At 46.9% G+C, this 14,238-nt stretch overlaps 1 protein-coding gene across 1 annotated transcript in view; it reads left to right on the forward strand.

Annotated features, from left to right (window-relative positions):
- Nucleotides 1-14,238, forward strand: part of LOC144770013 (uncharacterized) — a 103,119-nt gene that overhangs the window by 26,148 nt on the left and 62,733 nt on the right. The window contains exons 4-6 of the mRNA XM_078654206.1: nucleotides 2,422-2,587; nucleotides 3,012-3,151; nucleotides 8,507-8,602. Of these exons, the coding sequence (XP_078510332.1) occupies nucleotides 2,422-2,587; nucleotides 3,012-3,151; nucleotides 8,507-8,602 (402 nt within the window). The remainder of the gene's footprint in view (nucleotides 1-2,421; nucleotides 2,588-3,011; nucleotides 3,152-8,506; nucleotides 8,603-14,238) is intronic.

The raw sequence follows: 14,238 nt of genomic DNA on the forward strand, positions 1-14,238 counted from the left end.
TGTGCCTGCATTCTTATCTGTGCCCGTTTTCTTGCCTTCTGCTCCCTTGATTGCACTCGTAATTCTTGCCTTCTGCTCCCCTGATTGTGGCTGACCCCTGACCTTGCCAGGTAGGTCTCTCCCCCCACCACCCCCAGAGAATCCTATACACCCCACAAACAGACGTAAATCCAGCAATATGTCCTTTCACATGGGGCAAGCCCCATGTGTAAGGGCCAGCATTAGTCTTACTCATGCTGATCAGTACGGAAGCATACTACTGTGACGTTGAGTGATCACCCTGATGAAGGTGTCATAAAATTGGCAATCTGCCTTTCATTTCCCCTCCAGTTCAGTTTTTATCTCCTCACCCACTCCTAATATCGAACAGAGCTAATTATAACTTGGCCAGGACATGCAATTACATTTCGCTCGGGGGGTTTTGCCACTCCATGTAGCGCGTAGAGCTCCCAAAAACTCCACTCCATGTAGAGGAGCAGAGTTTTTACCTCACTTGCACTCATGAACATTAAAATGAAAACTCAGAAAGTAGCAGGGTGAAAAATTGCGCAAGAACGTGTCATAGTGTCCTAAATGATGTGGTCACGTTAAGTTGGCATGTGTGAGCAAGGAAAATCTTTCTCCAGGCCACCTTCCAGCGAGATTTCTCAATGTGGGCGGTGACGGATGGCTGCTACCGCTCAAGGCGAGAATTCTTCTGTTCGCGTTGAGGAAGCTGCCACTCGAGTAGAACATCTACTCCAGTGGCAGAAAGATGCCGCACCCTCTTGCGTTGCACATGGTGTGGTTTGCGCTAATTATCTAATGCGGGTCAAACACCCGGTGTTAAAAAATCTGCGTGAACTGTGCAACCTAGTGCACTCCAACACATGAGAAACTTGTGTACTGCGGCAGAGCATCTTGGTCACTTCACAGAGTCCGGTATAGCAGAACTCCACAAACTCTGCCCAGTCCCAATTATATCTAAATAGGGAGATTATCAGGACTCAGCCAGACCTTCAACTTCTATTCACCTTAACGGACTTAGACTCTGTACATAACCCACACAGAAAGAAAATGAAGATTAATTTACACCCACCTGCCCACATGGAGTCACTAATGGAGTAGGGATAACAGTGGGAGTTATAAATGAGGAATCGCCCTAAACTTGATAATAAACACCCAGACTACAAGGGACAGTCCTAAGCCCTCCTCCAACCTAGACTCTGAATGAGGTATCACTCGCACACTGCACGGATTATATTAATCATAAACTGTCAGAGACCAGCAACAACAATAACAGGTTCTAAGAGAACCCATACCACAGAACAGCATCAGGCTACGTACTGGATGATCTGTATACAAAAGGAGTCTAGCACACAAGTCTTCATCTAATACAGTGAACAGTTAGTTTTCTAAAGAACAACCTCAAGGACCCGTGACAGTGAGAGTGAAAGCAATCAGTTTTTATCAACTGAAGCAATGGCCCCTACCTCTAGTCTCACCCTCGATACTGTAATGGCAGAACTATTCAATATTGGCACATGCGTAGAGAAAGTAGACACTAAACTTGCAGAAGTCTCAGATGAGGTAAAATAAATGTAGACAGAGCAGACCTCCTTTCACCACTGTCTTGACACCACAAAAAATGGAATAACAGATGTGGAAACAAGTGGCTGGTCTTCCTGAAAGGGTGACAAACATATGGGCAATGAGAAGCAGGATTGCTGACCTGGAAGATAGGTCCTGCTGGTACAATGTCTGGTTTTAAGGTGTAGTAGAGAAGTCAGAGGGAGAGGCTCTTATAGACTGTGCAGAACATGATTCCCAAACTCCTGACAGCTGTTTTCAATGAACTGCAGGAGTTCCAGGGAGCACACAGACTCCAGCAGCAAAATGCATCTACTGCAAACTCACCAGACCAATAATTGCCTTAATCTTGCAATACCAGCAAGCAAGAGCCATACAACAAGCAGCAAAGAAAATAAAATAGGCCATTCATACATGACAATCTCCTGATTTATGTTTTAGCTGATTCTTCGTTTGAAACAAATGTCCTTAGAAGGTGCTTTCTTTCTCGATTCGCACAACTTAAGCAAGGGTACAATAAATACAGTCTCCTGGAGCCCCCAGTAATGTTGATCACAAGAGACATCAAGTCATAAGGCTACGTGAGTCAAGAAGACCTTGAGAAATTTATGGAGACTTTGTGCTGGACTCTCAAAGCAACCCCCAATATTCATTACACAACCAACCTCGAATATAGAACACAAGCGAGCAAGAAGACACAGAAACCAAGCAGAAGACACACAAGCACAAACATACATACGGTGCACAGTGACACGTGGGTCTGCACCCCCTTCTCCCCTCACACACAGATTGCAGAATGCTCCAGTCAGCACTTTCTAAGTGGCGTTTCCTGTCTCTGTATCTGTTATATAGATCTCTCCCTAGCGGCTCAAGAGACGCAGCTCATACCCGAGTACCTCTCAGTGCTTCCTGCTCCTCTGAGTATCCCAAGCATCAGTGAGGACTCCAATGGCATCGAGGCGGGCTCAGAGAAGGAATCAGAGAATGAATCAGAGGTTGAATCCGACCTCTTCTACAGGTAATTCTGATGCAGTCTTGTAATATTTATTCATTTATTTCATGTATAGAGTGCTCTGTCACCTAGCAGGCATCTTGGTGCTAGCATACTCAGAGTACAGTGTATAAGTGTGCCCGACGGCTGAAGCCAGATTAGACTTTGGAGAACAGCCAGGTTTTTAGTCTCTTTCTCAACGGAAAGAGATCACTGACTCGTCTCAGTTCTAAGGGAGTTCATTCCAAAGTCTGGCAGCTGCTACACCAAAAGTTCTGCCCCCCGATTTTGCTTTCCTTACTCTCGGTATTTTAACCAATCCAGCCGATGAGGAGCGGAGGCTTCTTGCTGGAACGTACCATTCAAACTTTCTCCGCAGGGAAGCAGGTCCAGACCCACGTAGAGCTTTAAACACTAGACAGAGGGGCTTAAACTGAATTCTCTGTCTCAGCGGGAGTCAATGCAACTCTGCCAAGGCCAATGAGGAAGAGGAACTTCTGGCCATCCTAGGGCTAGCTTGGCTGCCGTTGACTGAATCCTCTGAAGTCTATCCAGAAGATATTTCGGAGACTCTAACAATAATGCGTTGCAGTATTCTAATCTGCTTAGAATGGTACGTTGTGCCACTAACGCACGCGCATGAGGAGGCGGCAGGGGGAAGATTTTCCGTAGAGATCTAATAATAGCAAAACAGCCTCCCACCGTTTTATTAACTGCTTCGCCGCTGACCTCGTCATGAGTGCCCAAGATGTTAACCTGAGCCTCCATTGTGAATTTGTTTTTAAACATAACGCCCAGGTTACGGACCCTCTCTACCGGCCTCACTGTGGTCGATGTATCTCTCGGCCAGAAATTGCTAGGCAGCACAGAAGGAACCTTACCCACTGAGCAGTAGAGCACCTCGGTCTTTCCCGCATTAAACTGCAAAGAGTTTTTCTTCAACCAATGAGCCATAGCACGCAGGCAGCCATGAAACACCTCCAATGATGTTGACTGATCACCCTCCAAGGAGAGAATCAGCTGCGTGTCATCTGCATAATTTACGAAAATAATATTATGCTCTTTAATGACCGCAATCAGAGGTTTCATATAGAATTGGGCTGATTGCCAAGACCTGAGGCACGCGATGCGTGGTGTTCGTAAAGGCAGATTTGGTAAGGGGGAGAGACACTGCTTGCCTCTTATCAGAGAGAAAGGACTGGAACCAGCTCAGAGCACAGCCCGTCACTCCCACCTCCCTCAGCCTTCTCAGCAGGATCCCATGGTTGACCGTATCGAAGGCGGCAGACAGGTCAAGCAAAATAAGAACAGCTGCCTGACCCCTGTCTGCCCGCATCTGAAGCTCATCCATCACGGTCACCAAGGCCGACTCAGTGCCATGTCAGGCCGAAAGCCAAACAGAGAGGAGTAAACGTCATCTGAAGACAGTGGTGAGTGATATGCAGTCTGGACAGGGGGGCTGAAGGACCCGCCTCTTTTATCTAGTAGTGTGTCTGATGCAGTCTGTTCAGAGTAAATGAATCATTCTCAGTGAATTATAGACAGTGGTCTGTGCAGGGCACTGGAGGAATCACACCTAATCGCAGCACAAGAGGTTTTTTTGTTTCGGGAAAAGGGCATCTTTCAAGCACAAAATGCCTTTTCCAATGGAAAGTGAATACCAATCTATCACTTTGCACCACTTTGTGTCACTTTATAATGGAGCAAAGTGTTAGAAAATCTAGGCCTGACTGTTATTACCCTCTCTTGGCACCAACTGACAGTGGCATGGTACCAACGTTGGTGCACAGAGTGAGTCCCAGGCCAGAGTCGGCACCCACTGACGGTTACTGAGTTACTGTGACACACGCAGGGAGTGACTGACCAGTCTTTGTTCACACTGAGAGTCACTGACTGGTCATGGCGCTGACTGATACTGACATGGTACCAAAATATATAGCTTTTTAAAATATTGATCTGCACATATATCAAGCCCACAATAATGTCTGCCAAAATCTTGTCGGAGTAAATGGATGTGGGGTTAGTGTAGTAAATATAAACTTCCCTGTGTATGTTTACCTTGTATGTCGGTAGTTGATATTTTGTGCAGGTCAATATTCCTATATTTGATATTTTAAAACACATCCACTGACAATCAGTGACTAGTCTTCACACACAAGACATAAACTCATACTTGGCACACACGGACAATCAGTGGTTAGCAATGCCACACACTGAGAGGCAATGGTGGACAATGACACACACTGAAAGGGTATGGTGAGCACTGACACACGTCGAGAGGCTATGGTCAGCACTGACACACACCCAGAGGCTATGGTCTGCACTGACACACACTGAGAGGCAATGGTCAGCACTGACACACACCCAGAGGCAATGGTCAGCACTGACACACACCGAGAGGCAATGGTCAGCACTGACACACAATGAGAGGCAATGGTCTGCACTGACACATGCTGAGAGGCTATGGTCAGCAATGCCACACACCCAGAGGCAATGGTCAGCACTGACACACACCAAGAGGCAATGGTCAGCACTGACACACAATGAGAGGCAATGGTCTGCACTGACACATGCTGAGAGGCTATGGTCAGCAATGCCACACACCCAGAGGCAATGGTCAGCACTGACACACACCGAGAGGCAATGGTCAGCACTGACACACAATGAGAGGCAATGGTCTGCACTGACACATGCTGAGAGGCTATGGTCAGCAATGCCGCACACTGAGAGGCAATGGTCAGCATTGGCACACAGTGGTGGGCACTGTCGTAAACTGAGAGGCCAAGGTGGACTCTGGAATATACTGACAGCATGGCCAGCATTAACACACACTGAGAGGGCATGGTGAACAGTGGCATAAACTGAGAGACGATGGCAAGCATGATACACACCGAGAGGCTATACTCAACATTGGCAGACAGTGAGAACCTATGGTGGACATTGGCACTCACAGAGGAAATGGCCAGCATTGGTGCACACTTTGAGGGAATGGTGAACAGTGGCACACACTGAGAGGCTATGGTGAGCACTGGCACACACTGAGAGGCTAAGGTGGACACTGGAATATACTGAGAAGCGATGGTCAGCATTAACACACGCTGAGAGGGCATGGTGTACACTGGCATAAACTGAGTGTCGATAGCCAGCATTAGCACACACTCAGAGGCTATACTCAGCATTGGTGCCCAGACATGCACACCAGCACAGATTGTCCAGCTGTGAAAAACACCAAATCTCTCTGTTCATCCTTGATATTAACTGAGTGTTTCCGTGGTAACAGTTTACACACATTGTCAAACAATTCAGATTTTGCACGCACAATGAGCCACAGTCCACAAATGGTACTTAGAGAGAGCCACAGTCCAAAAATGGCACCTAGAGCGAGTCACAGTCCAGCCTTATATATGGCAGCTGGATAAGACTCATGCACTGAGGCACAATGCAGACTTGGTACATGCAGGAAGTTTCAGTCCAGATGTGGCACGCACTGAGGGTCACTAGCCAGTCTCTGCAGCCACACAGAGTCACTGACATGTCTTGCATCAAACTGAGACTTGCTTCCTGCCTTAGCACACACACTGAGGGTCACTCTCCTTTCCGCCAAGGTTGTTGGCTGGAGCCAGTACACGCTGATCAGTCTTGGTGCACACTCAGATTAATTGTTTAATCTTGGCATATCCTGAGAACCACTGGTTGATCTTGGCAAATAAGTAGAGCCACTTACCATCTTGGCACACACTGAAACTCCGTGACCAGTCTTGGCATAAACTGACACTCAGTGACCAGTCTTGGCATAAACTGAAACTCAGTGACCAGTCTTGGCAAACACAGAGAGTCCAGGGCCAATCGTGGCACACCTTGGCACCCACAGAGACTCAGTGACTAGTTTTGGTGCAAACTGAGACTCAGTGATGAGTATTGGCACACAGACGTTGTGGATGATGCACTTAGAATGCTGGATCACAATGAGTCATGCTTACTGATGCTTCTGGACCTTTTGTCAGCATTTGATACTGTCAAACACACTGAGACTCAGTGACCAGTCTTGACACACACTGAGACTCAGTGGCTAGTCTTGGCACAAATCGCAACTTAGTGACCAGTCTTGGCACATATTGAGAATTATTGTTCAGTCTTGACACACACAGAGACTCAGTGACCAGTCTTGAAGTGACTTGGCACACATTAATTAAAGATATTATTACACGGCGTCCTATGACATTGTACTCCAACAGGTGATCTACTACCTACTCCGATCCTAAAGGAACCAAATGCAGATCCCACTGACCTTCTTAACTTTCGCCCATCCCCACCTTGGCGAAAACTCTTGGAGAAATGTTTGCTTGCCCAGCTTTGCCATCACATTGAGCATTTCCAACTCCTTGATCAAAGCCAATCTGGTTTCCGCCCGGGTCATAGTACAGAGTCGGCGCTAACGCACATCGTGGATGATGCGCTTAGAATGCTGGATCACAATGAGCCGTGCTTACTGATCCTTCTGGACCTTTTGTCAGCATTTGATGCTGTCAAACATGATCTCCTAATTGACCTCCTAGAACACAGGATGGGGCTGTCAGGGCCGGTATTAAGCTGGTTCTCGTCCTTCCTTCAGAACAGATACCAAAGCTTCAAGGTGAACCAATCCTTGTCCCACCCTGCACCATTCACCTTGGGGGTGCCACAAGGGTCAGCATTGTCCCCCATGGTCTTTAACCTGTTATGGAGCCTCTGACAGAAAACTTAAAATCATCCAGCATTCGCTATCATATGTATGCGGACGATACCCAACTATACCTGAAGATTGCCTCCCCGAAGACATTCAGTCCCTCAATTCAGTCCTGCTGGAAACACAAAGATGGCTGACATGCGATCACCTGATATTAAATGCTCTTAATACTGAATTCCTACTGATCTCACCCTACAACCATTCCCTCATCATGGAGCAATGGTTGAATCAGCTGACTGCCCTTAACTGCAGACTGCACCTGGTAGATTCAGCATCCTCTCTGGGCATCACTCTAGACAAAAGTCTCAACATGCAGAAGCACATCAGTTCCCTCACCAAAGGAGCGAACTTCCAACTCAGCTTACTAGGAAGCTCAAACCCTTCCTTCCTGCTCATGACCTATAGGTTGCTGTTCAAGCATTAGGGATCTCAGATCTGGATTATGGTAGTGCAACACTTTGGGGCCGGCCCAGAGTTAGGAAGGTTCCTCTTAGGGTTACCCTCAACTCAATTGCGAGGCTTTTAACTGGCACAAAAAATACCACCACATCTCCCCGGACTTGAGGGAACTGAATTGGCTGCCACATGAAGCTCGGATACAGCTAAAATTGCATGCATGGCTCACAAAGCCATCCACTTTAAGACGCTGGTGTACCATGCGCAGAAGGTGGAACTCTCCTGTGGGTCTAGAGCCTCCAGATGCGCCAGCTCCCTTTTGCTTAAACCTCAAAAATTCATGCAAAAAAGGCCTATAACTGAGCGTTCTCAGGGAAGGCTCCGAGGATCTGGAGCTCCCTTCCCCCTGAAGTCAGGGTGAACCCGTCTACTGTCGTCTTCAAAAAAGAAGTCAAAGGGCTCCTGATGAAGACATTTCTGCCTTAGCCTGGCCCCTTCCTCTGATTCTGGGGCAATACCCGTTGACTTTCCCCAGCCACCTTGTTCATGAGTTGGTGAGACAATTCCAGACTGTGATCTTTTTGTTCCCTCTGTTGTTTATGATGTGTTTCGTGGTGCCTTCACGAGATTGCTGGACAATTTTGACTTTGAATTTGTCGTTTTGGTTACTCAGTTTTGTATCCTTATTACCTTGTGATGCATAATCTGTAAAGAGCTCTGATACCCTCGCTGGTCATGTTCGCGCGATATAAAACTTTCAAAGTAAATAAATAAATACTACCACATGTAAAGTTAAACACCGGATTCTGTGATTTCCTCTTTAGGTGGCCGGGAGATCCCTCGTCTAAGGAGACAGGCGATAACCCTGGGAGTGATGATTGCAGTCAACGTATTCATAAACATCGTGCTCTACCGTCTGGGTAAGAAGTGTGGAGTTGACTTTCAGACACCCTAAGAACCCCTGTGGCACATGAAAGGGTCTCTTTGCCTCAGACTTGATTAGAAAAGCTACAAGAAAAGAAATAGACATTCCAGACTCTACATTGTAACCACAGAATTACAGTAAGGAGGTGGTTGTGGGCCGCAGCAGTAATGTCTTAAACATTGTTTAATATGTGCATTCTTTTAATAAGGGTGATGATGGTGAAGATGGTGAAGATGATGATTATGTTTTTGAATGCCAAGAGTTGCGGAAGGCTCCTTGAAGGAAACGCCGTGTTCAGTGATGATGATGATGATGTGTCAGAGAGGTTTGCTGTGAAGAGCTGGTAAAGGCTCCTGAAGGGGGCGCCGTGGTCAGTGATGATGATGATTATGAGTCAGAGAGGTTTGCTGTGAAGAGCTGTGGAAGGCTCCTGAAGGGGGCGCCGTGGTCAGTGATGATGATGATGATGAGTCAGAGAGGTTTGCTGTGAAGAGCTGGTGAAGGCTCCTGAAGGGGGCGCCGTGGTCAGTGATGATGATGATGAGTCAGAGAGGTTTGCTGTGAAGAGCTGGTGAAGGCTCCTGAAGGGGGCGCCGTGGTCAGTGATGATGATGATGAGTCAGAGAGGTTTGCTGTGAAGAGCTGGTGAAGGCTCCTGAAGGGGGCGCCGTGGTCAGTGATGATGATGATGGTAATGAGGATGCTGATGATGGTGAGAATGAGTGTGACATTGATGAAGATGATGATGATGGTGATGATGATTATTAGTAGTAAGTGTTCTGAGTGGTGACAATTGTTGACGGCTCCTGAAGGGGGCGCCGTGTTCAATGATGGTGATGATGGTAATGAGGATGCTGACGATGGTGAGAATGAGTGTGACAATGATGGTGAAGATGATGATGATGGTGATGATTATTATTAGTAGTAAGTGTTCTGAGCGGTGACAATTGTTGACGTCTCCTGAAGGGGGCGCCGTGTTCAGTGATGGTGATGATGGTAATGAGGATGCTGACGATGGTGACAATGAGTATGACAATGGTGGTGAAGATGATGATGATGGTGATGATTATTATTAGTAGTAAGTGTTCTGAGCGGTGACAATTGTTGACGGCTCCTGAAGGGGGCGCCCGGGTCACTGATGTTTGATGACTGTCACTCGTGCGACAGAAAGGTTTGCATGAAATGTGAAAGTGCTGTAAATACCTGCACTGACTCCGATTGACTGAAATAAGAGCTCCCACATTCAGTAAGGCCGGGCACAAATAATTAATCTTAGAATGTATTTGATAAACTAAATTGGCTAACCAGCCACAGATTCTGGAGTGACACTTATGAAATCGAACAATACATTTGTTAAGTGTCCAATAAGTCATCTCCAAGGGTGTTTGGGGTTCACCAAACCCAATAAAACAGTGAGGAAAGTGTGACAATGCAGAGAATGTTCAGCACAAATGCCTTAAAATGATGCTGAGATGCCTCCACATGTCATGAAATATCAGTCTTAGCAGCAAGTGTTCTCTGGCACCAAGGAGCAATGGCAAGCCCACTGGGGCAGAGGACAGAAGGGGCAGTGGCCCACACTGGCTTCAGTTCCAGAGCGCCCCAGGCCTGACCTTCAATGGGCGGATTTGCAAGAAGAACTGAGCAAGATGATGGTCTTGTGTGTAGCAAACCTCTGAGAGATCTGAGCACCTGTGGAGAAAGGTCGATCTGGGGTGAGGAGGGAACAGCCGGGGGCCGTTCTTAATTTGCAAAACAAATACGTGTCAGGGGCTTCATCATGCAGATTGCTCCACTCATTGCCCCTGGAAACTCTGCCAATGACAGATCTAACCAAGCTATTAACCAGCACACTCCTGGAAGTGTGACCCTTCAGACTACTCCAAGCCCCAAAAGCTATCAGAGTGGCTTAGGCGGCAGGAATTAGTCATTAATAAAGTATGTTGAATTAATAAATAACTGCTGTTCACATCTCTGACTTAGACAAACAGCGCCACCTTGTGGCAGCTTGTCATAAGTGCCTGAGTGGACAATTAAATGCCAGTGCTGAGCACCAAAAAAACTCCTGTCTCAAATTAAGCCCTGGGCAGAAGTAAGTACACATTCTTGACAGTGTCTCTTTGGGGCAGATCAAGCAATACTGCTGGAGGCAGAGGACTGAAAAGGCCATTATGCAGCAGAGTAAAAGTGAGAGATAGATGCCGCCTCCGTGACATGAGGTGTGTGAGGTAAAGTGAGATGAAGTGAAGGAGGCATATTTATGACTGATAATTGAGAGATAAGTCATGATGATACCTCCTGTGGACTCACAGATTGACACTTAAACAGAAATCATAAGCCTGACATGATCCTCCTGTGAGGCTGACATGATGAGCACATGAGACTGACATTAGCCGGACATGGTCTTTATAGTGGATAAGAGGCGCCACCAGTGGTCTAGGCAGGATGCCCGGCAGGGGTCTCCTCGAAAGGACCCTGTGAATCCACTCCCCTGAGAAAAATAAGGAAAGTGCCTCAAAAGGAACAAAGCTGAGATTTCAGGTTTCAAGATATGACTCTACTTTTCGGCCCTCCACATATTCAGGCAGGCCCATCAATCTTATGTTATTTCGCCATGACCTGCCCTCTGCATCCTCTACATGCTCCTCAAAGGTGCAAACCTGCTCATGTAGTGTATGCAGGTGGGCCTGCATGTCTTGTGTCTGCAGTTGGATAGTTGCTAGCAATTTTTAGGTTAAGTGAACCCTGTTGGAGAGTTTCCGATGATCGTCTCTCAGTAGCTGGGATCTGTTGCTACTGCGTCTATTTTACACAGTCAGTGTGCCAATGAGAGTGACCCTTGAATGGGGAAAAGGAATCCAGGGGCCTCCAGGCATCCCCTGCAGAGTGAAAGGTGGACCAGCAGCTTCTAGAAAGGCTGGCCCTGGGACAGCACCTTTTCAGTGAGAGGACACACACAGCACAGTGTGCACTATATTTAATATTGCTCCAGAATGTCATTGGCTCAAGTTGCTTTTCAGACACTTATGATCTTCGAGAAAGAAAGTTACACAGTGTCTACACACTTTATTGGTGTGGATTTACATGTTTCACAAATTCTTAATGCTTTCCAACAGTACTACTGGAAAGGTTTTTGAATTACAACCATGGAAAGGCATTTCAGCATGCGTAATTATACATTTCGTACAATCCTGCAGAGAAATATGCCCTGGCATGAGACCATTTGGTCTCTCTTTATTTTCCTTTAAAGGATTTTTCTTCCCCTTGGAAAAGCCCCTTCACCCCATCAGTTTTGGATGCTTTCCCTACCGTTACTGAGCAGATAATGGATTTACTCCTGTCTGTACCATGGGGCAAATGTAATGTTTGACGGATGGTATTCTGTCTGTCAGGGTGGCGGAGGACAATACATCTACCATCCTGATAGAGCACTGTCTGTCAAATTTAGAGATGGCCACCGGCCCAGCAGTCCAGCATCACAGCCTTTCCGTTCAAGGACAAAAGGTCTGGTGGACGCCTGCTGTTAGATTGAACTGCCATCCACAAACGTTTTAACATTATTTTGTATTACAAAAAGAAACTTCCACACTGGAAGTTTGTATTTGAAAACACAAGAAACGAAGGACCCCCACACCTGGGAAGTTTTCTCCTAGAGTGTGGGGGACACTGTTGGTTTTTTCCATTCCCCACTGCCAGGTTGTTCCTGGTGGTAACACACTGGAACAAGCATTTTCAATGCAATAGGTCTCGCATTCACACATGGTTAAGCTATTGGCATTGTAAATGACAACACATTTTATTTATGTTTTGGGTTTTAAAACATAAATAAAAGCCCTTGTCATTTATAGTACTAATAGCTTAAACTCTCACAGATGCGAGACCTGTTGCATTGCAATAAAGGGCCTTCTCGACCGCTTGTTAGATTGTAAATATCAGAGGAAGAGACAGGCTTGTGACCTCTTCAAAGTAGTGATAAACAGTGCAGTGAAGAAGATGTATAAGTGTTGTAAATTACACAGACACAAAGTGTAAAGGGAGAGTTGCATATGATCCGAGCTATAAACACTAACAAAGTACTCCAACACCCTTCGCTCTGTGATTACACTGTTGCGGCTTAGGAGGAACAGTGGGAGAGAGGGATATTTCCTTCCCTCTCCGTGATTTGAGTGTGCAGTGTGGCATTGCGTAATGTCATTGCAATCTGTGGCCTAATAAAAAAACACTCCAGCTGTAGTAGGGCCCTGTCTTTACCTCCTGGTGCTGGGCGGGCTGTGCTTTATGCCAGAAATGTGTGGAGGGATAGTCTCAGCTGCAGCTCCATCATCGTACAGTGCCCCTGTTATTACTAGTGAGCGAGACGCGCTGATGTGGTGGTATTGGTATTGGGGGTGGTGGTATTGGTGGTGTTATTGTTGATGGTGGTATTGGTGGTGGTGCTGGTACTGGTGGTGGTGGTGGTATTGGTTGTGGTGGCATTGGTGGTATTGGTGGTGTTATTGGTGGTGATGGTATTGGTGGTGGTGCTGGTATTGGTGGTGGTGTTGGTTGTGATGGTTTTGATGGCAGTGGTATTGATGGTGGTAATAGTGGTGGTATTGGTGCTGGTAGTTTTGGTGGTGGTATTGGTGATTGTGGTGGAATTAGCCGTGGTCGAGGTATTGGTGGTGGTGGTATTGATGGTGGTATTGATGGTGGTATTGTTGGTGGTATTGGCGGTGATATTGTTGGTGGTGGTGGTATTGGGAGTGGTATTGGTGGTGGTCTTGATGGTGGTATTGGTGGTGATATTGGTGGTGGTGGTGGTATTCGTTGTGGGAGTTGCATTGGTGGTGGAGGTGCTGGTATTGGTGGTGGTATTGGTTGTGGTTGAAGTGGTATTGGTGGTGGTATTGGTGGTGGTAATGGTGGTGGTGGTATTGATGGTGGTATTGATGGTGGTATTGGTGGTGGTATTGGTGGTGGTGGTGGTGGTATTGGTTGTGGGGTGTTATTTGCATGGTGGTGGAATTCACCGTGATTGAGGTATTGGTGGTGGTGGTATTGGTGGTGGTATTGATGGTGGTATTGGTGTTGATATTGATGGTGGTGGTATTGATGGTGGTATTGGTGGTGATATTGGTGGTGGTGATGTTGATGGTGGTGGTGGTATTGGTTGGGGAGTTGCAGTGGTGGTGGTGGAGGTGGTGGTGGTGGTATTGGTGGTGGTATTGGTTGTGGTGGTATTGGTGGTGGTGGTGGTATTGATGGTGGTATTGGTGGTGTTATTGGTGGTGGTGGTGGTATTGGAGGTGGTGATATTGGTTGTGGTGGTGGTGGTGGTATTGGTGGTGGTGTTGGTGGTGGTGGTATTGGTGGTGGTAGTGGTGTTGGTGGTATTGGCGATGGTGGTGGGATTAACCTTGGTCGCGGTACTGGTGGTGGTGGTATTGACAGTGGTATTGGTGGTGGTATTGTTGGTGGTATTGGTGGTGATACAGGTGGTGATATTGGTGTTGGTGGTGGTATTGATGGTGCTATTGGTGGTATTGGCGGTGGCATTGGTGGTAGTGGTGGTGTTGGTAGTGGTAATATTGGCTGTGGGAGTTGTATTGGTGGTGGTGTTGGTGGTGGTGGTATTGGTTGTGGGAGCTG

Source organism: Lissotriton helveticus, chromosome 7 (genome assembly GCF_964261635.1).
Source record: "Lissotriton helveticus chromosome 7, aLisHel1.1, whole genome shotgun sequence".
In the NCBI taxonomy this organism is placed as follows: domain Eukaryota; kingdom Metazoa; phylum Chordata; class Amphibia; order Caudata; family Salamandridae; genus Lissotriton; species Lissotriton helveticus.